We start from the raw sequence: 27,969 nt of genomic DNA on the forward strand, positions 1-27,969 counted from the left end.
ATGCATACCATTTACAGCTCTATGTCTTTGTATTGATCCAGCTAAATTGTCAAAAGTAATGTACAGGCTTATTTCAATGTCAGTTTTACTTCTGCCAATAAAAAAGAACAAACTACTACAGATATTATTGCATTCAAGCAGCAATCTACATGACATGCCCAGAATAAAAATGACAAGAGAAGAGAACATACACTACCGTTCAAAAGTTTGGGGTCACTGGGGCAATTTCATGTTTCCCATGAAAGCTCACAATTTTATCCATGTGCCAACATAACTGCACAAGGGTTTTCAAATCATCAATTAGCCTTTCAACACCATTAGCTAACACAATGTAGCATTAGAACACAGGAGTGATGGTTGCTGGAAATGTTCCTCTGTACCCCTATGGAGATATTCCATTAAAAATCAGCTGTTTCCAGCTAGAATAGTCATTTACCACATTAACAATTTGTACACTTGATTTATCATTCAGTTAATGTTATCTTCATTGAAAAAAAGCTTTTCCTTCACAAATAAAGACATTTGTAAGTGACAACAAACTTTTGAAGTTTCATACATCAGTTGCCCTATATTAGTTAAAGTTGCTGTATATTAAAGTGCTCTACATCAGTTAAAATTGCTTCATATTAAAGTTGCTCTATATTAGTTGCTTTATATTAAAGTTGCTCTATATTAGTTAAAGTTGCTCTAAATTAGAGTTGCTTTATATTAGTTAAAGTTGCACTGTATTAGCTCAAGTTGCTTTATATTAAAGTTGCTCTACATTAGTTAAAGTTGCCCCGTATTAGCTAAAGTTGCTTAATATTAAAGTTGCTCTATATTAAAGTTGTTCGACATTAGTTAAAGTTGCTCTATATTACTTAAGATTGCCATGTATTAGTTAAAGTTGCTTTATGTTAAAGTTGCTCTATATTACTTAAAGTTGCTGTATATTAAAGTTGCTCTACATTAGTTGAAGTTGTCCTGTATTAGCTAAAGTTGCTTTATATTAAAGTTGCTCTATATTAAAGTTGTTCGACATAAGTTAAAAATTGCTCTGTATTAGTTAAGCTTGTCCTGTATTAGCTAAAGTTGCTTTATATTAAAGCTGCAATGATTTAGAATTTGTGAGGCTAGATAGCAATAGAATTGGCAGTATGGCCAGAAGTAATTGGACAGCTGTGGCCAGCAAGTGGCAGCAGAGAGCTTTATTCTGAAAGTCGACAGAACGCAGAAGAAAGCCCTGGCGCTGCCCCTCCTCTGGCGGTGCATGATGGTCGCTGCACCGGTGCTACCTGCTGGTTTGTGTCCTGTTGTTGTCCTCCCGGCTCCTCCACTGTCCCTGTGATGGTGAAGAAGAGAACCACCGGCCGCCGTGCTTCACGCGACAGGTACGGCAGCGGACGATGCCTTCACGGTCGCTCAGCCTCCGCGGAGTTTGTTTCATGTTTGAGCTCCGCTGTTCTGGAGCTGCTAGCCTGCTAGCATTAGCCAGTCTACGTGTAACCGTCGCTGACAACATTAGCTGTAGCATTAGCGTTTGGCTCGGGCCGTGGATAATTTGCCCCACGCCAGCCCCTGACATACAGCGTGCAGCTGATTTTTGCGTGTCTTGTGATGCTAATTAGTGTTGACTTCACTGTCAGCTTGGCGGTTGTAATGCTAAAAACCACAGACAGTGAGTGTGCCGGAGCTAAGCTAAAGCTAGCTGACTAGCCTGTGTTACAGCTGCCTGTCCTGATGGGAGGCTGAGCGATCATTTGACAATTCAACTAAGCAAATTCTAGACATTTTTAGAAAGATAGCGTTTAACCTGCAACATTTCACTATTACTAACAGACTATTGTATTTCTTGCGTTTGGCATTTGTTGTCAAACGCTGTATTGCGCTAGAAAATATCGAGTTTGTTTTAGTAAGTTAATAAATTTAATTGATGCATTCCTACCATTAATGATATACATAAAGGCCATGTTTATGTCCCATCACAGTTGTGAATTTTTTTATTTGCTGATTTGCTGACAGTGTTCATGTCGGACATCAAGGTTTAAATTAATCAAGAATAAAAAAAAATAAAAAATACCAGCCCAAGTCTGTCATTCAGAGTGATTAGAGTATAGAGGAAATAAAGCTGTATTGTTAATTCACACTACTTAATGCTCCTACAGCCAGTTCTGCAGGTGGTCAACTTTTCTGAGTCATAAACATGGAATGGAGTCCACCTTTAAACTGCTTGTGTGTGTAGGAGAGTATGGTTTATTTATATTTCTTCATTTTTTTTATTCATATGTAAGATGTTGCATTTTTATTTCAACGATTTATTTATCTCCACATTAACTGATCTGATGGACAAACCAAAGATAAAATAATTAAGCATGCTAGAGTAAGACTTTTTCCAACTACTTAACAGTGAATCTGTGTTTGCAACAGCCAGCTGTGCACATCTGCACTGTCACAGTTAAACTTTGACCTGCAGGAGATTGGACTGAAACAGGAAAGCATGCTTTAATTTTTTTTGCTTAAGTTCTAAATGTTTTAGTTGATTTAAATACCCTGAAGGTTTGATCTAGGTGTTTTACAGGTTGCACTTTTGAAATTGAGAGATGAAAAGTCAGAATACCTGTTCCTCAGTGTGTCTGTTGTGATTAAGCCTTCGGTGTTTGTAAGGCGTAACACTTTCTAGAGGAAGTGTTATTTTCTACAGTTATGTTACTAAACCATGTGACTAACTGTAAATGGTCTTATTCTTAATAGAAATGGTTGCTGGGATTTGCTTTGTTTTTCTACTGGTGTACAGATAGACTAAACTGTAAACCCATTTCTTCATATAAACCTATGACCCCGAAAAATAATAGCGTACTTTAGTGCAAGATGTGCATGATCAGTGGGGCAGAAATGCAGATGTAGGGACTGGGTGGCTATCGCGGTCCATTCTTGTTATACTTTTAACTGATGAAGCATTTTCAGAACTAAAAAAAAATCACAAAAGCCCTACAGTGGCATGTAAAGAAAGAATTGTACAAAGGTTTACTAATCACAGGAGGGTTAGCTCTGTGTTATCATTTCTATTGTTTGTCTGTAATCCGCATGTTCCATTTCTGTCGTGTTAAAATTGTTCTGTTGCGGCGAGGAAAAATGAACCAGAGCAGGACACACTTGGTTTAAAAAGCTCCTTGTTTTGCCTGGGGCTTAGATTCTCTATTCAACACCTCGCTGTCTGTGTGTCTATATGCAAACAGTGGGAAAAGTCTCCCTAAACACAAAATGGCAAAACACTGGCCTTCTAGATGCTGTTCTTTCTCTGTCTTTGTAACATGTAATGGATAAAATCAAGACCTGAAGTTACTGCAGGAATAAAATAACTCAAATAATGATGATCACTGCTAAACCTTCAAAGAAGCACATCTGTCCAAAATAAATCTGCTGTTTCTTTCTATTTTTACCTCAGAGGTCTCAGCAGGTGGTAGAAAGAAGCAGCCGAGCTTCTCTGTGAGAGCTGGATTCTGACAAGTCTGAAGTTTTACATGCTCATTTAGGCCTTTTTGTATGTGAACACAGAAGGAGCTGAAAACAGCGGCAGTAGTAACAGTGAGGCTGTAGACATTCCCACTAATCCTCTCATCAGTGTGATGGGATTAACAGCAGAGGGTTTTACACCTCCACAGTCTGAGCAGTCAGATTAGAACCGACTGTCAGCTCAACACATTACTGCTTCACGTCCTGAGCTGCTCAGGCAGGCTGCACAAAATTAAGTTGACAAGCAACTTATTTCTTTGTAATTAGAAATTTTTCATTGTATTTGAAAATGAAAAATGATATTAATTTAGTACTACACAATTACCCAAAGGAAACCACATAAAAGCCTCTGTATCTCTAGAGCATTGTTTAATTTAACAAGTAGGCCAGGCTGCAGCAATGAATATTTTCTACTAAAAGTGGCTCAAATGAGTGTTTATAATGTGAAAGGTGTTGCTTGTGGTCCAGCTATACAGAGCTACGCAGCATTTCTCTGCTCCTGCTTGTTTTATGACTCATTTATTGTATGGTTAAGTCTTAGTGATTCAAGGAGCAACAAACAAGCTCTGAAAAACCATTTGTAGACCACCAGCCCAGCACCACACAGCCGACCAGCGCAGTTAGAGACTAGCTGATGAAAAAGTAGGAGATTTAGCAGCACAATAATGGATTTCCTCATCCATTGGATGGACACTGGAGGCAATGGAGAAGTCACTTGTTCGCTCACTTGTTGAACATATCAGCCTAATTAGGTAGTAAAATGTTAATGTGTTTACAGCTTGATAAGCTTCCTGCAAGTAGCCAGAAATAGAGCTGCATTCTAATGTGAATATAAGCAACTATAAAATAGTTAAAATATGTGGAAACGTCATGATTGAAGTCATAAAATGTAATGACAGTATATGGAATCAAGACTTGAAAAATAATTCATTCATATTGGCCTCTTTTTCAGTCTATATACGTAAGTGGCTTTTCTTTTTTGAAGTTGTAAGGTTTGGGATTTTTGTTGCATTTTGTTGTTTTATTGTTAAGTGACACTGAGGTCGAGCAGTTTAAAGGTGTTGAGTTTGATCTGATGGACTGAGCTGTAAAGACGTGGCACAGACTATGAAATGTGGTTGAACTTGGAGTCAGCACTGCACTTGAAGCTTTCACTTTGAGTTCAGGTTTGCAGCTGCCTGAAGACAAACATGAATAGGTGTCACTTCCCGTCCATGAACATTTTCTGTTAGTGACTCAGCAGAAATGTCAGCGTGAAGCAGATTAGTCGATATGGTAACATTGATGATTTAGGCTAAAATCAGTGGAATAAAGTGATACATCTCATTATTGTCTGTATTTTTTTTATTGTCAACAAACCTGTGGGGTTTGTTGACAATAAAAAAAGACCCGCTGTGTGTGTATCAAAGTCTGATATATCCTGTTCCTCTGGGCTATAGCACGCTATTGTTATCCAAAAACTATTGGACACAATGTCTATTTTTACTCCACCTCACAGACGCCACCCTGCTGTCAAATATACCAGAGCACCAGATGTGGATTCATCCATCTCTTAAAATAGTCCTGAACAAATACACTCTGATTAGCCTCAACATTAAAACCACCTGTCTAATATGGTGTAGATCCCACCTGAGCTGCTTGGACACCTCTGGGGGTCTCCTGTCGTGTGTGGCTCTGGGGCTTTGACTGTAAGTCTTGTGGGTTGGGCCTTTTGTGGATTAGACTTGTTCTGTTGCTTTGTAATTTCCCCAGATCCAGATGTGAGCAGTTTTGGAAGCCGGGTCTGTGCCTAGGGCTCTTTGACATTTTCCTTGAGTCATTCCTGAGCAGTTTTTGCAGTGTAGGAGGGTGTTCTAGGGAAGGCTGCTGCTGTTGGAGAGTGTTACAAAAAATGTCCTTAGTCTACAGTGGGTGCTATATGTCAAAGTTACATCCACAAGAATGCAGGGACCCAAGGATTACCTTTTAGAGCATGGCATTTTAATGAGATGATCAGTGTCATACGCTTAACCTACCAGTGCTTTTAGTGTTGTAGTTGGTTAGTGTATGTAGCTATGAGCTTGCAACTGAGAGTCATAAACAAGATAGGGAAGTTAATTTATTAAGAGAGTCTAACGCATTGTTTTTTGGTATTTTTCATGTGATTTGTTGAAAAGACAAGCAAAAAATATATCTTGCGAGCCTAACTTTAGCTCTGAGGTTTTGCTTTCTCTTGCTTTAATCTAATTCCAGCTCGATTTGTGTTTCCAGCTAGCCTCCTGGGAGGCGAGTCCCAATGCCATGGCCTCCAGCCACAGCTCCTCCCCAGTGCCTCGTCCTGGAAGTGGAGGCCGAGATGGGATCTACCGTAAGGACCGGGATCCCTCCCCCCCTCGCTGTCGGACCATCCGCTCTCTGCCTGATGTCTGCCCCAAAGAGCCCACCGGTGGGAAAGCACTAAAAACGAAGCAAAAATGTTTTTTCTTTCTTTTAAACCATTAGTCTCTGAAAGGTCAGAATGTAGTGAAAAAGTGACATGTTCATTTGCTTCTTGTTTTGTCCAACAGTCCTGAAATTGTCAGTTTATAACAACACAAAATTGAGGGAAGCTGTATCACATTTTAGAAGCTCAAGCCATTGAATATTTGTTCTGCAGTTGTTGGACAGACAAGGAGCTAATCTAAATTTTGTTTTATATTTTAAATGCTGTGGCTTTTTCTTTTGGCTGACCTGCTCCATGCACTCAAAAAAAAATGATCATGCTGCTCCATTGTCTCTTTCGTTAGAAAAGAAGGAAGTGAGACAAGATGAAAAATGCTTTAGAGCTTCTAAAAAAAAATACAGCAATGCAGCACTTTGTTGTGGTTCCAAGCTACAGAGGTTAAAACTTGGCTCACTACTGGAAATGTGGCATGATATTGAAAAATACCAACGATACTGAAAAATTACTGATAAACGTATGTTTTAGCATACTTTCCAAGGCTCACAGCACACTAGTGGCAAGTACCATTGTAGCAAAACACACATTAAATATTAAAATGCATTATTGTTAATTGATGTGCTTTTAATGCTACATATCAGTTGTTGCTTTCCCCATAGAGATGGGAACTTGGAAACAAAAACATATTCCATGAATAAACCTTAAATTACAGTTTTTTAAATCAGTCTTATGGGAAAATAATGCAAAAACTCAGTTCAGCTTTTCCCTGAAACTGTGAGAAAGACTGACTCAGCTTCCCTATGATCCTACAGGTGAGGTGCGAGGCCTGTGCAACGGACCTTCTGTTGTGGCGGAGCATGACCGGTGGACGGTGCTCAGCTCAAAAGTCAACCTCCCAGCTGCACTGAACGACCCACGACTGGCTAAACGAGAGTCTGACTTTTTCACCAAAACATGGGGGCTGGACTTTGCAGAAACCGAGGTGATGCCCTCCTTCTACCTCCCCAACATCACCAGGGAAGACTTCGGGCCCTACCTGCAGGAGATGGCTCAGGTATCACCTGTTCTACATTATTCAGAGCCTTTCTGATTGGTGGAGGACTGATTCACTCAGCATCACTGCAGCTCAGGCCTCAGCAGACTGAGTGCCGATGATGCTGATCAGACCTTTCTGCTACTGAAGGCAAAGTTTATGCTGAGATTTCCTGTAGTTCCTGTTGTGGGTGTGTCAGGAATCTTGTTGAGGCAGTTTCAGCTCCTACTGTTTGCTTTTCATTGGTTCAGTGCAGCAACTTTTCCAACTTTTTTTTTTATATTTATAAAATGTTGCTTTTCTGATAATATTTTGATCTTTACATTCAGCATACATGTAGCTGTGAGGCTGGATTGGATTTTTATCGCTTGCTGTCATTGGTGCCTCTCAGTTAATGGGTGCTGACCTGCTCTCCATGTTACACATTTGTTAGAACTGGTAGCTGCTAGCTAGGAGGGAGCGTACCGACTGGCGCATGTGTGAAGATAAACAGGGCAAGCACATGCCAGCTGACAGTGCTTTTTTATATGCTGAAGATGTTATAGGCAGGTGAAGGCAGCTCCAGAGCCTTATGGACAGACTGACTGCCCTCTGTTTAACATATTTGACTAGAACTGGTTTCTCTACAATGCCGTAATGTTCGCTCAACTCTCATAGTTCTACTTAAACAATAGCTTCCAGTTTTGTCATGTCTGTCTTATTGCAATACTGACACACCCATATTGGTCACTATAATTACTACGCCTTTCTGTACTGGCAGTAAATGATCGCTTTCCTAACATGTTTACAACTGCAGAGGTAGAGAACAAACCTGACAGTTCTCAGTCCGTCTACCCATCAATGTACAAGACAACCTTCAGTGGATTACTTTGATATTGAAGAAAATTCTTCTTTCTTCTGGAGTTTTCTTTCAGTAATTTTGAAGCTGATTTATGGACATTTAATCTTATATCTGATATGCATATGAGGCACAATGAGTTTGAAAATATGTGTATATCTGAACCCAGATAAGGGCCTTACAATTAATTGATTCAAATGAATGAATGCGATTAGATACAATCCAGTTAGCAAAATCACAAGGGCTGCTATGTAGAATATACACCATGCAGCATGTCTGACCCAGGCTTTAAACTGTTGTTTTACAAATTCATTCTGTCCTCCGTCCACTTTTGATGGTGGTAATGTTCCATCACATGTTTTACATCTATTACACAGTAAATATTGAACCTGAAGCTTCATTTCTAAAGCAAGATCTTGAAAATTGCAGCTGCAGTCTGTCAGAAAACTGTGTTTAGATGGTTTAAACAAATTGTTCATCCTTCCATCATATTTAGCTGCAATATGACTCAGCACGAAGAAAATAATTGCACAGCGGTCGATTGGTAGTAGGCTCGCAATCCTGATCACATAGTGTTCACTTGTTGGTCCTTCAGTGCTGATGGGCCACTACTTCTGATGCATCATCAGTCAGATAGTACAGTGGGCGGGACATTGCTTGAGACCACAGAGTGACAACAGATAAAAGGAGATAGCTGCATCAGAGTAGCACATTCAAATGTTATTTATTTTATCTGAAACTGGGTACAAAAAAATATCAGTACCAGTAATTGGAAGAATGCTGAATATCTGATTGGATTGGTCAGACGATTGGTGGATCTCTACAATCAGCTGTTAGCGGTTTTAAAGTACTGCTCTAGCCTCTTTATGCTGTGTGTCTCCATCACTACGGTACATGACAACCTGTTGACTGTGTGAAAAACTGGGGAAATAACTAAATAAAACCACGATTACTGACCTCCTGTTTTGTTCAAAAACATGGCACACACCTTTCCCAGTGTAATAGAATAGAACTTTAGAAGGTGTTCACTTCATTTACGCAAGTCAGAATGATGAAGCCTCATTTTTATTTCAGTGTACATAATGAATGTTGCTTAAAGACTTAACATCAGTTGACTTGCTAAATCCAGTTTTGAATAGATTTGTTATTGCTTTATTTTTGGTAGTATACCAGTGAAAAACCAGTTATCAAGCTGCTCTTTACTTGTATTTGTTACAGCAGTGTTATTTTCTACTTGTGTGTTGTTTAGTTCAGTTTTTTATTTTTTTATGTAGTGGTGCACCACAAATGGTCAACTGAATGGAAAACGGTAAAACGTAGTGGAGGAGCCACAAACGATTGAGGGTTCTGTGTTTTTTTGGGGGAGGTTCTCTGCTCAACTGAATGTATTGGCAATTTCCTGACATTTTTAATGATAAATCATTAATATCAATGGAAGAGAAATAAGCCTCTGTATTATAGTTTGAAATTTAGGACACATATTGCTTTCGTTGTATTTCTCTGTGACTATACTCAGGAATACAGCAGCATCTACGGGAGAGGGAGTAAATGAAATATTTTTTTTCTTACAACATCTTGCTTTAGGATTTATTAGCTGTTATTGTCAAGTTTTCTTAAATGTACTCAAATGTGCATCACTTGTATGTTATAGTTTATGACCTTTATATTTAGGCTTTTTATTGCTTGTTTTCAGTTTCATGTAGCTTTAAAATAAAATAGAAGTTTTGAACGTTACTTTATAAAAGTCTTCAGGTATATTGAGTGTGATTGCACATCCAGACTTTGGCATAACATCTTTTATTTTCTTTAGACTCTGGACTGGAACGGATTCTTTTTGTTCCTTTTAGACTCGTCTCATTTACAGAAATGTCGTCTGCTTGTCATTGCAGTGTTTTCAATTCCTTCTCAAGTCTCAGAATGATGACTAAAACAGTGACTAAGACATAAGAGCAGCTGTCAGATGTTCTCCTCATGCTTCCCTTTTCCACTACTTCATTGTTCTCATTTGACCGACAGTTGTGATCTTTGGAAGCTTTTAATTTTCTTTCATTTCATGCCACCTTCTGGTCAAACATTCCTTTATTTTTTATTTTTTTCCTCCTGTGTAATAACCATTGCACCCTCATGAGGATACTGCTGCGGCTGAGGACTCGAAGTTTTAAGTAAACTCACTGATCATTTTGTCTTTTCATGATTTTATTTTTAGAGGGAACGAATCCACGAACGCTGCAAGACGATCTGTCCTAACAAAGACGACGTGGACGCCGTCTCAAGTATCACCACCAACCACGGTATGAATTATTAACCAGCTACTGCTGCAGGACTCTCCCTGCCTGCATCCTCTTCTGTCCATAAAATGACTAATAAAAACGCACATTGCTGACAAATACACATAAACATAAATGCAACCCAACATTTTCATTGGCTGCACCAATGTGACCATTGACATCTAGTCTTAAATTTAGCAGGACTGTCTGTTCGTCTCTGTGGGTGGGCCACCTAAGTAGATATAACACTTAATTTTAATTTAACTTGGGAAAATCTGACCTTGCTACATCCTATTTCATTTTTTCAAGTAGTTTATGGTCACACACCTGTCTGAGTTGTTGCACTGCAGTAACTGAGTGAAGACTAGAGACTTCACTGACTAGTTTCATTAAGGAACATCTGAAAATTATAGTGACTTTGGGATCATCGGTAAATTGTTGCATCCACCAATAGTCTGTGTGTGAGACATTCCCAAGTCATCAGTAAATTGTAGCATCAGAAAAACAACCTGAGTTACAACTACATGAGTTAATTTTCCCACTGTGCCACCCACCACCATAAGTGAATTCTCAATCTTTGGGAAACACACAGATATGATAAAACAGCCAACATTAGGTAATAGCAAAGAGTGTAGCCAAAGAAAATTGTTTGAAAAGCACAACGTCTCTAAAAAAAAACCTGTCCTTTGCCATGACAGATGCATGGCCGGCACAGCAGCTCCTCACCACACAAAGTTTCAGTATTAGGCAGCAGCAAACCTAAGCAGTGAGGACTGTATGCACATACAGCCAAAGAGAAGCTACATTTTACTTTACTCTTTACACTTTTATTCCTGTTTACACAATTTGTTAAGACAATACCCATGTATGTAAACTGCCAAAAACATTACACTTAGAATGTGTTATTTAGCACCAAAAGGCACAGTGAAACATTTTGTGCAACAGTGCAAAGCAAAGGGTTGGTATTTTCTTTTTAAATCCAGGTATCGGGAAACCCCTGATATCTGCAGGAAACTGTACACTATTATGTTTTTGTTCTGAGGTTTTGAGTTTGTTTCAGACCATGGGCTTGTTCATACATTTAAGAAGGATGTTTCCGCCTTTACACGTCAATTTCTTTATATTCCTTTACATCATTTCTTAAAACATCAGTGTTAATTGTAATGGACATGTTCCTGATAATTAGCTGAGCAGCGCAGATGGATATATTGTGACTCTTAGCTGTAAAAACTAGTGTCATAAAAACATTTGTGTTCTTTTTATTCATACTCAAAGCATCTTGTAGACATCATACAGCCATGAACGTAAAATTCAACAAATCAAACAATGACAGACAACTGATCCGGATGTTTTGTTGCTTCTTTCAGACAAATCCAGAGCTGAGTTGGAACAAGTCCCGAAGGTACAAACGCTTCCTCTCTCCCACTGGATGTGAACTTGTTGTCGAAAATGTATCTACTTCTTGATTTCACCCTGAATTTACCAGTGTTACAAGATTGCTCATATAACTTCATCTCTGCTTCTGTCCCTCACATGGAGGTTTTCACCTTCTCTCAAATCCAAGATAGGCACAAGCATCAGTCAAAAATACATATGAAAAAATCTAATTTACCTATGAATTAAAGCGTGGCTATTTTGTAAGCTTGGCTCACTGATTTTTAGTATGTGTTAGGAAACTGATACTCAAATGTTCAGAGGTAGACACTGACTTACTGTTCCATTTCAGTTTTAGTTTGACTTTGGGTGGAGTTACTTGAAGTGTGAGAGTATATCTCTCTCTTCATCCAGTCTATATTCTGTTATTTTCCCTGTCTGTAGCGTTTTGTTCTGTACATGCATATTTGCAAAAAGCTGATTGAAAACTCAGTTATGCAGACAAAGAAATCTGCAATGTCCAGGAAAAATCTCCTCAAGGAAATCAGGTTTCTCTAATTCCACTAACTTATACGGTAGTGAAACTGACTGCAACACTTACTCATTGCATACTTATTTATTTACATGCATGCTTCTGTTTCTACCAGAAAGCATTGACTAGTTTATTTTTCAAGTGTGAAGCTCTCTGAAAGATAGATTTAGGAGGTGTGACATCGATATTCTATTTACCTCTCCAGTATCAGTACTAGTCTTTTGATGGGTTGTAGCCTGAATTTTAATGCAAGTGTGTGATAGGTGTAGTTTTGAGTCATAGAATTTCCATAGCTCTGTTCCACGAGTGGCGTGAAAATTCACGTTGTTCCCATTTCTAGCTTCTCTGTCTAGAATCCTGTTAATTAAAACCTAAAAATGAATATGTCTAATATATTTAGCTTAATCGGGTCAGTGAAACTAGCCTTCTTCCCTGGGTTACACCAGGTACAACTGTCTCCACACTGACCTTTGTGTCTTTGTCTTGAATTTTCAGATTTTTATGAAGCCGGACTTTGCCCTGGATGACCCAGCCACCTTCAACAACGTCCTGCCCTGGTCTCACTTTAACAGCGCCGGTGGAAAGAGCAGCAGAGACGTGGCTTCCTCCAAACTGCTGCAGGAGAAGGTGAACTCTCAGCAAAGCACACACATCACTCAGAGGGGAAATGTGAATCATTTTTAGTACGGAGAGGCAAATAAGAGACTAATCCCGTTGGTGCATGACTCTAATGTCATCCAGCATCAGGAGATGTCTGTTCATTGAATTGTCTCATATGTAACCAGGAGAAGATGAACAACTTGTGACACTGATTTTCTGAAATGACGTTTAAAAAAAAAACAGTTTGCCCCTGCCTAATTCAGCTGTTTGTTTTTTTGATAATTTTGAGTTGAGTTTCACTAATTTACTTCTGTCAAACTCAAACTGTTGCTTAAGGAAGGATTGCAGTCATTTGGTTTTTGAGGACTAGCTTGTAGCCTAAAATACTGGTGATTAAAACATTTTATTCTCAAGCATCATAGAGGGGAATCTGGTAACTAATGGGATCATCACGTTATGGTCTTTTAGTGCTGATCCACAGAAATTTAATTTACAGCAGAGACTGAATCTACAACAATATTGGTAATTAGTTGTTCCCTTAAACAAGCAAAAACTCCAAACATGAAGACAATCAAAGGGTTTTCTGCCTTTCTATCATTGAAAATTGAGTACTGGTTGGGATTTGGATGTTAGTCGGTCATAACATGGAGTTTACAGTCACCTAAATGGATTGGAGCATGTTAAAGGATTTATCCAAATGAATTCCCCATTTTAAAATAGCAACCATCCACAATCTAAAGACATTCACTTTACTATCAAATAAGACAAAGAAATGAACAGTTAAAAAGTTGAAACTATCATGAATTTTTGGGATTTCGGATTAATCCCAAAGCAGCCGATCATTTCAGCTCTACCTTTTAGCAATTCTAAACAAAAGACCCTCGGGAAAAAGTTTCTGGGAGGTCTTACGTTAAAAACAAGCTGTTCATTTGTTGCTCTGTTGAGTTAGCAATGGAAAGCAGCTAAAAGTGAATTTTTCTGTGTGCAGATATTTACGACATTCTGCCTCTGTTCTTTCCTCCAGCTGAGCCACTACCTGGATGTGGTTGAGGTGAGCATTGCTCGACAGATCTCACTGCGCTCCGAGGCCTTTTTCCATGCTATGTCCTCGCAGCACGAGTTACAGGACCGGCTGCAGGAGACGCAGCAGGCTGTGGCTGTGCTGCGGGGCCGGACGGCGGCCATGGACCGGGTCATGTGCCAGGGGCCTCTCCAGGCCCTTCGCAAAGCAATGACTCGCAACAACTGTGTGAAGCTGCACAACAAGCTGAAGCTGATGGCAGCGGTGCATCAGACACAGCCCACCGTGCAGCTGCTGCTCTCTACCTCCGAGTTTGTTGGAGCACTGGAGCTCATCGCCACCACCAAGGAGGTGCTGCAGCAGGAGCTGCAGGGAATACACAGCTTCAGGTGAGGAGGGGCTCTGTGGGTCTGTCATACTGTCGTTACTGACACAGATTTGGCCACTGTATTGACTTGTTTATGGTTTCTGACAGCAAACAGGCAATGTAGCAGCTGTACATCATGTGTGTGTGTTGGACATAATTCAGCAGAAATGTAAAATTTCAGCTAAAGTTCAAGTCTCATCACTCAAGATGTCTATGTAGCTGTTTAACTCAACAAAACCCTTAGAGCCCGACAGACACATCCTGTGTCCAAATTCACATCCCTTCTTCTTCTAAAGGGTCTAGTTGTTCTCAAACTTTTTATTGCAAAGAGTTGTAGCACAAATGAACCCGCAGCACATGTCCTTTCCAACAAGGCTAGCTGAAAAAAATCACATCCTCACCATGTTAAAGGTACCATGAAATGTTTGCATTTCCTGCCATTGGAAAATAAGAGTTTCATCTTATGTGTAAAGCAACAGGATCAGTTGTGGAGAATTTTTGATTTTGTCTTCTAATGCAACATAAAATCACTGCTGAAAACACTCAGTTTTTTTTTACGAAGTTCATATATATGCGTCTCGTGAGGTCTTTATTGAGCAGAAAAGAAATTAGAACCACTGGAGCTTCTGGTGGGTTTTGAAAAGCTTTACTCCCAATTTTTAACTTTATCTCTTTTTGATATTTGTGTTATTCGTCATGTTTGAGCCATCGGTAAACATGCTACTAATACATTAACATTTGTAGGCAGAACAGACATTTAGCACCGGTAAAAAATGAAACTGAAGTTCTGCAGCAAAATAAATAGAAAACAGTAAAACAGAGGGGAAAAAAGATGTCAGTGATCAGTCAAGATTCATATTTTTTTAGTCATTTTGGTCTCATTGTTTTTACCTCTTCATCTGTTCAGGATCAGTATTTAAATTTGGGGTTCTTTCCACAAGTTTGGTTTCACAGTTTCATTAGACCTTTTAAGCCTCCTACTGAAAGTGCAACTGAAAACGTCACTGTCGGAGCAACACCACCGAAACTTCAGCTGCTGTACCACATCACAAGTGAAGCACCACTGACATCGCCTATCTTTCTGTGTTCGTGTCTCTCAGACATCTGGGCTCCCAGCTGTGTGAGCTGGAGAAGCTGATCGATAAGATGATGGTGGAGGACTTCAGTATGTATTCCCGCAGCGACCTGAGCCGAAGTCTAAAGGACGAGCCACAGGTCCTAGAGAAGGTCTGAACAAACTCCTGTACACGCATTTACTGAACGGCCTGACTGTTTTCCAAAGCATTTATTCATCCTGTGTGTTTACTTTATGAAAGCAAAAACCTCTTCAAGCAGTCATTACATCAGTCCAAACTGCCTCAGGTAAAAGAAATTAGCTGAGTCATTTTATGTAACACAAAGGGAGTGATGTATTTAATATCCAGTTTACTTTAATGTTCCTGCAGCCATTAATCTTGGATTAATTTGACGTTGGCATCCTGTAACTTGTCGACTACAGGCCTAAAAAAAACGAAATTCTGTGTCTTCATCACTCAATGAGTATTTTTACTGCGACCATTTTTCTCTTTTCCTTCCTTCAGTAGTTGGCTGCATTCAGAAGCTTGGATAAATAAATGTACACACATCAGAATCATGTTCCACTGCTTCAGGGAAATTATGCTTATATGTATATTTTCTGCAGCACATTTTATAGAAATTAAATATGTTATGTTACTAAAATATTTGATTTTGAAGTCATCTTTGTGAGAGATGGGGAGGGAAAAATAGCATTTGAAATTTTTAAATTGGCCATTTTAACCTTATGAAAGTCAAATTGGACAATTTCAGTAGAATTTAGGGGAAAGAATTTCAGTTAAAAAAAGAAATGTGTTGATATCAGAGCACATTATGCACATTAATGGGGAAAAATGTTCTGGGTTGAGATACAGTGGACATCTTTTTAAGGGGTTTGGGTGCACTAAGGATTTGTTTTTTTGATTTTCACGCAGCCTGTTTGTTCTTTTTCATTTTCACTGACTTCCATTCAAGCTGAAAACAGTTTGTTGTGGACGCTCATGTTCGTCTAGACACGTGTATTAATATGTACATAACAGACGGTTTGCCCATCACAGGTCCACAAACCAAATGCAGAGTCACAAAAGGTGGGCTTGACTCACACAGACACACACACACAGACACACACGATGCTGGTTTACATTATATCACATGAAATCCATGAAACCAGTGGCTGCTGAAATCATGCTCAGGGTGTGGATCAGTGTTTGTTTTAATGTGCTTGGAGTACCAGATGGGTGGAGTTTAGGGCTTTAGGAACATTCAGGTGGTGTCAGGCAGGTTATGGAGAGAGCTTAGTGGAACAACCGCTGGTGTCTAAACACTCATATTTGAAAATGTTGTGAATCCCCTTTGTATCCAAGCAGGTTAAAAAAAAACACTTCAAATATAGTGAAAATATGCTTTCTGTGTTTGGTGCTGAATAATCTGTGTAGCTAGATTTCAAGTTGGGGAATTTTATTATTAATTTATTCATAATTTATAATTATTATGCATTACATTATTTCATAATCTCATGCATAAATTCAACTCTGATATCCATTAGGAATGTAATATTCTGGTTATTATTTTAAGTACAAAAGTGCAAAACTGAACGTGATCTAACATTTAATGGTAAACAGTGATTCTGAAATCATTGTATGTCAAAATAATGTTTAGTTATGGATGTGTTACTATTTCTACTTCAGAAACTGAACATTGGTTTAATTGTTTGCGTATGCAGCCCTCATTAATGATGAGTTTAATTATCCCTGATTGATTTCTGGTGCCGGTGTGCTTCTTCAACCTCAGCATGTGGACCAAATCTCATTTTCATTTTTATGCTAGATTGAATCTGCCTTTGCTGAAACCCCTGCTGCCTGTTGAGTTTGACTTTCACAAATCTGACTTCAGCTTCAGTGTGTGAGCACTCAATACATTGTTGTTTCTCTGTGTATTTCAGGAGCGTCTGGAGTCGCTGGTGTTCGGTCTGTTGAGACAAAGGAAGCTGGACTTTCTGGATATTTACAGTGATGAGATGATCCTGGCTGCTAAGGCCATTGTCACACAGGTATGACTCCTGACTGCATGAACAGAATTAATGCGACATGTTTGAAAACAGAAGACTATAAATTCATTTAGTTCTTATGTAATGGAAACCTGTTTGTGTTGCAGTGTGTGACAGACAGTGTCGTGCACATTGAAGAAATTGACACCGAAGTCGTCATAAAGTGAGTTGAAGTTCTGTGGTTCTTTACTTAGATTGTACTGTTTATACTGCTGTAGCTGTCCTTTAGTTTCTCTGGGTGTATGAGGTCATTGTAGACAATGCTGCAAAGAAATAAATAGTCAGATTGTATTGGGAGTGCTTTGGACTTTTAGATGAATGTGATCTGATTTAGATCACCTATAAACAGACAATATATTTAGTTTTTTCCATCCATTCAATAGACTTCTTTCTAAACTGAGTTCTAAAAAATGTACTCTCAGTTGATGGTTAGGGACACACCATAATCACTCACTGACAGTGTGTGTGTGTGATGAAGTTCACCACCAGAAGGGGCAGACAAAAGGGCTGCACTGCAAATTTAACTTGTTAAAGATTTCGTAGAGATTGCATAGTTTGTGTGTCAGGGCAGTTTCACAGTTTGACCCCTCCTGATCGCCCCTGCATAGTATTTAGGGGAAGTTCAAAGTTTTGTGCTTTCAGAAGCCATCATTTGTTGTGTTACCAGACTTTTAACCGAAAATAGCCAGTGACCTCAGAACTTGTTAGATGGTGCCATGAACTGTTTAACTTACTACTACATAAAAATCCATCAACAATCTGGAAATATTTAATGTGTTTTATATGAAGAAAATGTTGTACCTTATAGAATGACACAATATAACATGAATCCATTGACGGGAACATACAGCTCCATAACCAAATACAGATTTAAACTGTGGTTTAACTGTATGAAAAATGACTGTTTCTGCAGACAAGCTGACCAGATGCGTCTGATGACGTTCCCTCAGTGGTTTGAGCTGCTGAAAAATGTCTTTGAGTGTTTCCTTCTCTTCCTGCAGAGAATCAAGGTGAGTTAAACATGTCAGTTTCAACAAACGATCCAGTGTCACCTATTTTTAGTCAGTTACATTTTACAAGAAATCATAAAATGTTCAAAACAATATTCTGCCTGTAAGAAAACTTGGACTCTCAGCAGCTGTCGAGATTAACACTTGCAAGCCCACACAAACACTGTAGAAAAGTTCTCCAAAATGTGTCAGATTGCAGACTTTTTTCCCGTTCTGTCCTTTTTCCCAGGCCACTCTGAACATCATCAGAAATGTGGTTGTGGAGGTTCTGAACTCAAACCAGAAGAACCGTCTCCTGGAGCAGGCCAGTTCAGGGGCATCAGGCCAAGAGACTTCACAGAGCCCGTCGGTCCTGCAGGGGGAGGCCGAGCTGGCCTACCTCACCCACGAGGGTCTGTTCATCAGCGACGCCCTGAATGAGGCCCAGCAGCAGGCAGCGCTGGCGGCCCAGGATCAGAGCTCCACAGTGGGCTCCAGGATCCAGCAGGGCCGGCTGGAGACTGCAGGCAGTGACTTGACATCTGGAACCTCAGAGATGTCGGCCAGCAGAGAGCAGAGCATCATGTATGTCACTCTAGATATTTCCTTTTTTTCTTTCATTTTCCCTCCCTAAAACTAAATTTAATTCTCATAATATCATAACCAGTAACCGAGTCAGGACTTGGCCTGTTGGTTGGTTGGACGGCTGCTGTCAGTTGTAGCATTTCCAAAATTAGCTCTGAAGCCCAAGCAGTTTCTGGGTGTTTTTAGTCACTGTAGTTAAGAGGAATTATAGATACTCATTAATTTGGGCAAATAAGAACTGTTGATGACAGGAGACGCTTTTTTCTCTCTCGTCTGTTGACAGTGAGTGTTTGTTTTCATTGTTTTCAGGTCAGGGGAGAACATGATGCCCACTGAGCTGGAGCTGAACCGTGTGGTCAATAATGTCCAGGAGCTGCTGTACACTGCCTCCGATGTCAGCCACGACCGCTGTGTCAAAGTGCTCACAGCAAGAGCAAAGGTATGATGGACTAGACCTGCTTTATGCTGGAGAGACTGATTGTAATTGTTGTTAAAATGTGTGGATGTTTCCAACAGGACGGCTCTCTGGAGCGTCTGAGCTCGGCCGAGTTTGTGTGTCTGTCGCAGGCGGTGGAGGGTTTTGTCCGGGACACAGAGGAGCTGTCAGGCAGAAGAAGCGTCTCATTGAGGGGGGCGCTGCAGAGCCAGGCCAACCGCTTCGTCCACCGCTTCCATGAAGAACGCAAGACCAAACTCAGGTAACCTGCAGCACAGTGCCATCTACACTACTGTATTCATTTTGACTCATGCCCAGATACGCATTTGTTTGTGGAGCAGCAAGTGGTTAAAGGTAATAATATGAAATAACAAGCTTGGTACTCAAAGGTTAGACTGTTGTATTTCCCAGCTTTCATTTTTATGAACTGCTGTACTGGAATATTGTGAGTGATATCATGTGACTCGTCAAAGTTTATATTTGTTTTACAAGTTGAGGAATATATTTTTCGTCCTGGTTTCATAGTGTTGGATTTGATTGTGTAACCTGTTCTGATTCTCCGCTGTGCACTGACCCAAACTATAAACTGTTGACGGGGATTGCAGCAGCGGTGTCGTATGGGTTTGTGTTTTCTAAAGCTAATGTTTGTTTTGTGTCCCTAAAGCCTCCTCCTAGATAATGAGCGCTGGAAGCAGGCAGAGGTTCCTGCAGAGTTTCAGGATCTGGTGAACTCCATCGCTGATGGAAAAATAACACTACCAGAGCGCAAAACCACAGGTATCAGATCGCCTGCTCAAAAGTCTCTGCTCTTTGTTCCAGGAACTTGTATTTATTGAGTAATACTTTTTTATGATCCACATATTTTTGTTTTTACTGTATGGTTAAAACATACATATTTCTTACATTCATACATCCTAGTGTATCCACAGGCATACTGCATATACAAGTGTACTCACATGATTAGACTATGGTGGAAAAGGTTTAATATTTTTCACCAGACAAGTGAAAAAAAAAAAAATCATTTTACAAGAAGATAACAGAACATAATATGAGTACAACAGCAGAATAACAGAGTAACAGAATATGTTGTACTGTTTTGTAAGTAGCACAATCCAAGGAGGCGTACAACCAGCGAATGTAAACAAATCCGTCTTATCATGCTGCGTGACGATGTATTCGTCCGCTCGGCTCCACAAACTAGTTCCACGTAACCAGTTCGAATGTAACGACGAAATGCCATACGTCGAGGACGTCATAAACCGAGGACCTCCTGTATTCTAGACTCTGTGCAAATAAACAGAAATATTTTTAGCTTTTATTTGTTTTAACTTTGTTAGCAGCTTACAACTTATGAATGCCCTCACCAAAATCTGTCTTGCAATATTAGAATATTTCAAAAGGTCTATTGTACAGAAATGTTCAAACTTTGAAAAGTATGTTCTGTCAATAATTGGTCAGGGCTACCTTTGCTCAAATTACTCCAGCAATGCGACGTGGCATGAAGGCACTCAGCCTGTGGTACTGCTGAGGGTTAATGAATGCCCAGGTTGCCTTGATGGTTCCCTTCAACTATTCTTCATTGTTGGGTCTGGTTCGTTCCATTCTCCTCTTGATAGTATACCACAGATTTTCTATTGGTTTTGAGATCTGATGAGCCGGCTGGCCAATCTAGCACCGTAATGCCACGTTCCGTGAACCATTTCTGAGTGGTTTTGGCAGTGTGGGAGATGTCAGGTCCTGCTAGAAGACCTAATCTGCATCTGTGAAAAGCTGTTCTGCGGATGGAAGCATGTAGTGCTCCAAAATCTGCTGTTAAATGACTGCATTGATTTTTAACTTGATTATGCAGGTGGACCAACACCAGCAGATCATCACTGATTGTGTTTAGTTCACACTGGGTTTTAAGCAACTTTGATCCTATGGCTCTCCACTCTTCCTCCAGACTCTAGGACCTTGATTTCCAAAAGAAATGTAAATATACTTTCATCTGAATCAGGCCTCCAGACTGCGACCTGCTTGCGACCTCTTTTTGAGAGTGTGAGTTGAGATTTCAGGTGGTTGCATTTGTGTGTGTGTGATGATCATGAAGCTGTTCTGGCATATGCAGCTACTGTGTTAACATCGTTGGAAAGTAGTGCTTTTAGAACTTCATTGGCCCTGTCAGTCTGTCCCTGCCTGTGGCTGATTATTTTAAAAGAAAATGAGGAAAGAGGAAGCGGCTGGTGGAGAGGAACATACTGAAACGGTGAAGAAATAAATTCAATTACAATGGTTATCGCAGAAGTAGAGCTGCAAAATCAAATGAACATTAGCAAATAAAAGCTTAAAATATTTCAGTTTATGCACACTAACCTTTTCCACCATATTCTAATTATATGAGATGTACTTGTGTGACTTTGCATCTTCCATCCCAGTCCAAGAATGCAAAACCTCAAAATAAGACATGACACAAAGAATAAAAATGATACAAGAAGTTTATTAGTCAATGAAATACATAAAATTTCGAGAACAACATGTGGACATATATGACTTGGTGCCGTACATTCCATTTTATTAATGTTTTTGAACAGGATGGATGGATGGATGGATGGATAGATGGATAGATAGATACTTACTTTATTAATCCTGAGTGAAGTTCAAGTGTTTAGCAGCTTACACACAACATAAAATAACAAAAAGGCAGGTTAGTAACAATACTATTAAAGGTTAGTATATACTCTGAAAATCTTGCTGTAAAGTACTATAAACAAAACGCTTCTAATTTTAAAATCGATAGAATACTAAATGTAGTTAAAATTCAATATACATTATTTACACATTTCAAGTCACGGTGATTTAAAGTGGATTTGAGTGATTTACAGTGACTTTGACAGGTTGTAGGAAAACAGCTATATCGAACTACCTAAGGTGCACAGACATTCTATAATAATAACATTGGTCCTAATGTGATTATGACTGAAGAAAAACATGGTCATTTGATATTGTCAGGAGAATGTGAGGGTTTCTATCGTACAACAAAGAAAATATGTTCCGCTGTTGGGTTAAGTGACAAGGAAAAATCCTTATTGATTAGAAAGAGATTGGGAAGCTGTAAAATATTATCTGTATACTATATAGTAAAGTTGAAAGAGCAGAACAAATGCCACCAGAGCACTACCACAACTGAAAAGTACCAACGTGGTCATTCTTGTAAATATTGCTGAGCAGAGATGTTTCTCAGAAAAATCCTCACTTGGAGAAAAATACAATCTAAGAAAGAGAATAAAATCTGTTGATTTAAGATAAGAATCTGGAATCATTGTTCAGTTTCGTTCAGTCGGGTTGTCAGTCAACATTTCTGTTGTTACTCCACGACTTCTGCATGTTGTAAAGTCAACAAATACATTTAATCACACACATTCACAATGTTATAAAAAGAAGCTTTATTTCTCAGAGTAAACAGAACACCCTAATATGTGTGAGGTTTATAAAGACTTAATGTGGTTTCCTTCTGCAGGTCCAGATGAGAAGAAACCTGCTGAATTTCTGCTTGTTAACGGGCAGAAATATGCAGTCGTTGGGTAGGTTTCCTGCTACGCTGAAGTAACAGTTCAACTAATAACACACTCACCAGCAAAGGTCTCATATTGTTCCTGTTTTCAGCAAATGAAACAAAGTCTCACATGTCCCATATTTCAGGACGGTTCTGCTGCTGATCCGGATCTTTCTGGAATACTGTCAGTGTGTCAATGACATCCCATCCATTGCCACCGACATGCTGACGCGTCTGTCGGACCTCCTCAAGGTCAGAAACAATAAACTCAACCAAATTCACCTACAATAAGAACACCTTCTGTCTTCCGTTGGGATCTTTCTGATTGTGCTGGTTGCCAGTCTTTGTTGATCATTGATTACAAATATACACAATAGATTAGTTCAACTAATGAATACTAGAAACCATGAGCTGACAAACCAGAACTGCACTAGACTATTTTCTGGTTTGAGTGTCCCTGTCAGGTCAGACTCAGTCTTTCTTTGTGTTTCTGCAGCACTTCAACTCTCGGAGCTGCCAGTTGGTTCTGGGAGCTGGAGCTCTGCAGGTCGTTGGCCTCAAGACCATCACCACCAAAAACCTCGGTATGTAACAGCAGCTGCACACACTGGTCACAAGTCCATGTAAGGACAGGAAAACCGCAGAAGAGCTTTTAAAGCATCTGTTTATCTGATGCTGAAGATCCTTGTTTTGTCTCTTAACCTTAATCAAGTGTTGACTACCGTGTAGAAAGCCTCTGTGGTGTAATATTCACACTCTTTGTGTTCCTGTGTTTGTAGCGTTAGCGTCCCGCTGTCTGCAGCTGGTGGTTCACTACATTCCCATCATTAGAGCTCATTTCGAGACCAAACTGCAGCCCAAGCAGTTCAGTGTCCTCAGACACTTCGATCACATCACCAAGGTAATGTACAGTCTAGACCAGAGTCTAGACATACACTACCGGTCAAAAGTTTGGGGTCACCCAGACAATTTCATGTTTTCCATGAAAACTCACACTTTTATTCATGTGCTAACATAATTGCACAAGGGTTTTCTGATCATCAATTAGCCTTTCAACACCATTAGCTAACACAATGTAGCATTAGAACACAGGAGTGATGGTTGCTGGAAATGTTCCTCTGTACCTCTATGTAGATATTCCATTAAAAATCAGCCGTTTCCAGCTAGAACAGTCATTTACCACATTAACAATGTCTACACTGGATTTATCATTCATTCTCTTCATTGAAAAACTGTTTTTCTTTTAAAATGAGGACGTTTCTATGTGACCCCAAACATGTTGACGCGTGTTTGAAGTCAAACATCCAATAATAAAAGCATGACTAATCAAAGAATCCTGACCTCAAAAATCAATCACTTTTTGTCTTTCTTATTTTTGTGGTATATTTGTGTGAATCCTGACTTGCAAGTTTTGTCGCAGAGTGTTTGCTGTTTGTTTTGCAGGACTACAATGATCACATAGCAGAGATCTCTGCTAAACTGGTGGCCATTATGGACAGTCTGTTTGAGAAGGTTTTATCAAAGGTAAAGTCAGTCTTGGGGTTTTTAGAAGTTACAAGAATTTGTCTTTGTTCTAACCTTTATGTAATGATATCAGCAGCCTTTATTTGTAATTTGTATTTTTTACCAGAACCGATGGTGTAAGATAAAAGTATAATAGACATTAAAGGGGCAAGGGACAAATAAAATAATAAACTAAAAACTCAGTACTTCACATTCATTGTACCCAGTGTTGTCTATGCTTCAATATACTAAAACATGCAAGACGGAAGCTCTCATGGGATACTTCCCCTATTTGAGATATTATTCATAGAAATTATTTTTGTGTGTATCTAGAAGGATACAGTAACTGTTTTTAGAGAGAACTGTGTCTCCGTAGTGAGCCGAAACATTTTGAATGTCCATAACAAATGTGCCACAACAACATGGGCAAAACACCAGCAGCCAATCCAGGTCCAATCGAAGTTTTTTCTTACAGCAGATCATTGCCAAGGCACATGATGCACGTGTACATGTGATGAAAAAAGAAATCTCATTGGACAAAGTGGCCTTCTTCTAGTGCTCCAAGGTCCAGCTCTGTAGCTCACATCTCCACCGTGTCTGAGCTTTTCTCCTCCATTCTGACTGTTCATCCTGAACAACCCTGAGGACTAAACTTGTCAGCTGAAAGCTGGAGAGCTTTCTGTATCATCCTTTAGAATGGAGCACGTACAGCAGAATTACTCCAATATTAAACACCTTGATGAGCATCTCTGTCACCATATAATCAACACTCTGCATTCATGTGTTTTGGCTCATCTGTGCATGTTTCATTGCTTCCCATTGGATCCTGCTGTGTTTCACATGTGTTGTTTCTGCTGTTTCCTCAGTATGAAGTGAAGGCTCCGATGCCCTCGGCCTGCTTCAGAAATGTCTGTAAGCAGATGGCAAAGATGCACGAAGCCATTTATGAACTCTTACCTGAAGAACAGACACAGGTGAGTTTATCACGTTTCTCATCCCGAGGTGTTCTTTACTGGAGAATCTGAACAGTTCAGAGAAAAACAAGTTGGCATTCAGACATGTTTTTTTTCCTGCACAGATGTTGTTTCTAAGGATCAATGCCAGCTTTAAAATGCACCTGAAGAGGCAGCTGGCTCGACTTGGGGTCATTAATGACGGAGGACCACAGCACGGGTAACTGCACCACGCAATAGAGCAACATGTTCAGACAGTAGAAAAGCGTTTTGTGTTTCACTCAAATCACATTTAAACGGATGTTTCTCAGAAAACATGACATGGTGCTCTGATTGTAGCTCCTGTCTGCTGCTTTTACCACACACTGCTGTTTGATAGTTGGAGACAAACATACTTTTAATTTTTGTTTAGTTTTGGTCTTTTTAAATTATTGAAAAATCTGATTTTGCTCATGTCACTACAAGCTTTTAAACTGAACTGTTCCTCAGTTTCTCCACCAACATCCAAGGCTTTTCATGCCTCTTCTGAACACATGGTTCTGGTCGTTTCTGCTAAGTTTCTAGAGGGTTTGTAATTAGTATTAGTGTGCATTACTGAGAGAGCTGCACATGGTGGTCACTGGCAGCCACATGGGGAAAAGCTCTAAAGTCATATCCAGTGTTCTCAAGTGCTGGTGACTGCAGTGCAGAGTATAATCCAAAAGTACACACAATGGAGAAACTTAAAGGACGTGGTAGGAAGACAAAAGTGATCCCTGCACTGGCAAGAATGGTAGAGGCTGAGAAGAGTCAGCACCAGAACCATCATCTGGTACCACCATCATCAAACACTGAACAAAGCTGCACTTCTTTAAGACAAACACACAAAAGCTCACCTGGAGAAGAACAGGTTGTTTGGACACTGGCTTGTGTCTTCAGTTTGGTGAAAGAAATGAGAAGCATTCAGCTCCAAGAACACGGTTCCTATGGTCGAACGTGGTGGGAGGTTAATGTTTAGTTTTTCAGCGGTTCGGCCTGAAGGGAAACCATCAGATAGTCTGAAGAAGCAAGACAGTGGATCTGAAAGCTAGAACCAAAATGGTGAAGAAATGATGAAGAGGAACAATATGAAGATGTTGGAGAGGCCCAGCCAGAGTCCAGACCTGAATCCTGTCAAGAATCTGTGGAGGAAACTGAAGAGCAGAGGAAAGAAAAGAAGCTTTAATGTCAAAGAGCTGGAGATCATCTCAGAGAAAAGAGGAACAAAGTCTCAGTGGAGACATGAAGAAAGATGGTTAGCAGCTAGAAGAACTGTTTGATGTGGAGGCAAAAAAAAAAATGTGGTTATGACATTTATAACCCTTTGACGCCTATTGTCGCAAATTCACAGTGAATTTGATTGCAGCCAAGACAGCATGTCCATTCCCTCAATGCCAGTTTGTGCATATTAAATATGTATCTCAGAACATTTTGCAAGCACTGGTTTCTGGTAGGACCGGTCGGAGTGGGACCTAATTATTATATATCTGTTGTTATTATTGTATATCCGTTCTATTTGTAATAGATACATTAACAATCTCCACTTATTTTAGCATCAGCTGGAAAGCAAAAATACAAAAAATGTTTTTTTATTTAATCATAAATAAGTTCAGGCGTCAAGGATTTAATAAAACTGTGATGAGAGGAAACTTATTAAATAAACGCTTTGACACTGAATACTAAGAAAGGACGAGTTTTGGACGTTAAGAGTTTTACTAAAAATGCAAAAAAAAAAAAAATAGAAAATTTATTTGAAATAAATGGTTAAACTTCATCCGTAACACATCATTCTGTATTTCATTTCTAGAAACCTGTTGGTCATACATAAATTCACTGTAAAGCAGAACTTGGCATGTTCATAAAAAGTTTTAGGTAGAAACTGTATTAAGTCTGTTTGGTGTGATTGAGGTCATTTAGAAACAAGACAGACCCCAAACCTCAGAGTGTTTGTGACTGTAGGATGTCCTGTTAGTGCACATGTTGGTCACACTTTACCAGTTTCATTTAAGGGATTATTTACAAAAAGGTTTATGTAAAAAAATGACACAAATGTTGGCATGTTTCTTACAGAGAGTTAGAAAGCCTTTGTTTTCACGGCTATGCTCTCACTCTGCTGTGTGTCGGGCTGGTTTTCTCACTGTTTTTAAAGCTGTGACCTGTGGCTGTTTGCAGGCTGGTGGTGGTCGACGTGGCCTTCTACACGGAGAACATCCAGGCGCTGAAGAGCCTCGAGCGACTCGACCTGAACATGGCTGAGATCTGGGAGCAGAAGAGGTGATGTAGGACGGAGTCTGGACGTCATGGACTGACCGACCCGGCGACGGGGGCCGACCTCAGGGGCCGATGGCGGCCGGCTGACAGTGGAGGAGGCCCAGAGGGACCAAAACTACAAAACTGGGAGAAGAGCAGCAGCAGCATGCCAGAACTCCAACAGCTTCAACGACTTGATAAAGTTCCACACAGAGCCTCCTAAAAACTGCTGCCACCTCATCTCACTGTGTGCAATCGGACAGAAATACTAGTAAATTATTAGACAGTTTTATTGCAGCACACTGCAGGGTGTGGAAGATGTTGAAGACATGGAGGGGTAATTTATTTTTCTGACTTCTGGAGAAACATTCTATACTGTGGCAGACTTTTCTTTTTCCTTGGGCCCGGGATGTTGAGGCTGAAAGGATTTTTATCGCCAACACTGAAAATGAGCTTTTATGTCACTGATTTTGTGGACTTCAGGGAAACTTCACAGCTGAAGATAGAAAGTTCAGGGGATAAAATGATTCAGTCTGAAAAGATGATTTTCCTCTTCACTGCTCCAAACAAATCTACAGGGTTCCTGTTTCCCAAATCACTCTGATCAGCTGCACACAACACGGACATTTTTATACTCAGAACAAGGCCATCCATCCATTA

General features: G+C 39.8%; 1 protein-coding gene across 2 annotated transcripts; it reads left to right on the forward strand.

Annotated features, from left to right (window-relative positions):
- The first annotated feature begins 1,208 nt into the window (after window positions 1–1,208).
- On the forward strand, window positions 1,209–27,949 carry vps54 (VPS54 subunit of GARP complex). 2 transcript variants are annotated; one of them, XM_023275845.3, is made up of 24 exons: window positions 1,209–1,370; window positions 5,743–5,917; window positions 6,724–6,965; window positions 9,989–10,073; window positions 11,417–11,451; window positions 12,451–12,582; window positions 13,580–13,965; window positions 15,044–15,170; window positions 16,055–16,084; window positions 16,939–17,046; window positions 17,151–17,206; window positions 17,957–18,053; window positions 18,283–18,617; window positions 18,927–19,056; window positions 19,134–19,315; window positions 19,718–19,830; window positions 22,550–22,613; window positions 22,732–22,837; window positions 23,082–23,169; window positions 23,365–23,486; window positions 24,029–24,109; window positions 24,955–25,062; window positions 25,167–25,261; window positions 27,232–27,949. In XM_023275845.3, the coding sequence occupies exons 2-24, from the start codon at window positions 5,773–5,775 to the stop codon at window positions 27,335–27,337; spliced, it is 2,973 nt and encodes a 990-aa protein (XP_023131613.1). In that variant the 5' UTR covers window positions 1,209–1,370; window positions 5,743–5,772; the 3' UTR covers window positions 27,338–27,949. The 2 variants fall into 2 exon arrangements, with proteins under 2 accessions (XP_023131613.1, XP_023131614.1); XM_023275846.3 differs by lacking the exon at window positions 16,055–16,084.
- The last annotated feature ends 20 nt before the right edge of the window (window positions 27,950–27,969 follow it).

This window comes from Amphiprion ocellaris, chromosome 4, assembly GCF_022539595.1.
Source record: "Amphiprion ocellaris isolate individual 3 ecotype Okinawa chromosome 4, ASM2253959v1, whole genome shotgun sequence".
NCBI classification, from domain to species: Eukaryota; Metazoa; Chordata; class Actinopteri; family Pomacentridae; genus Amphiprion; species Amphiprion ocellaris.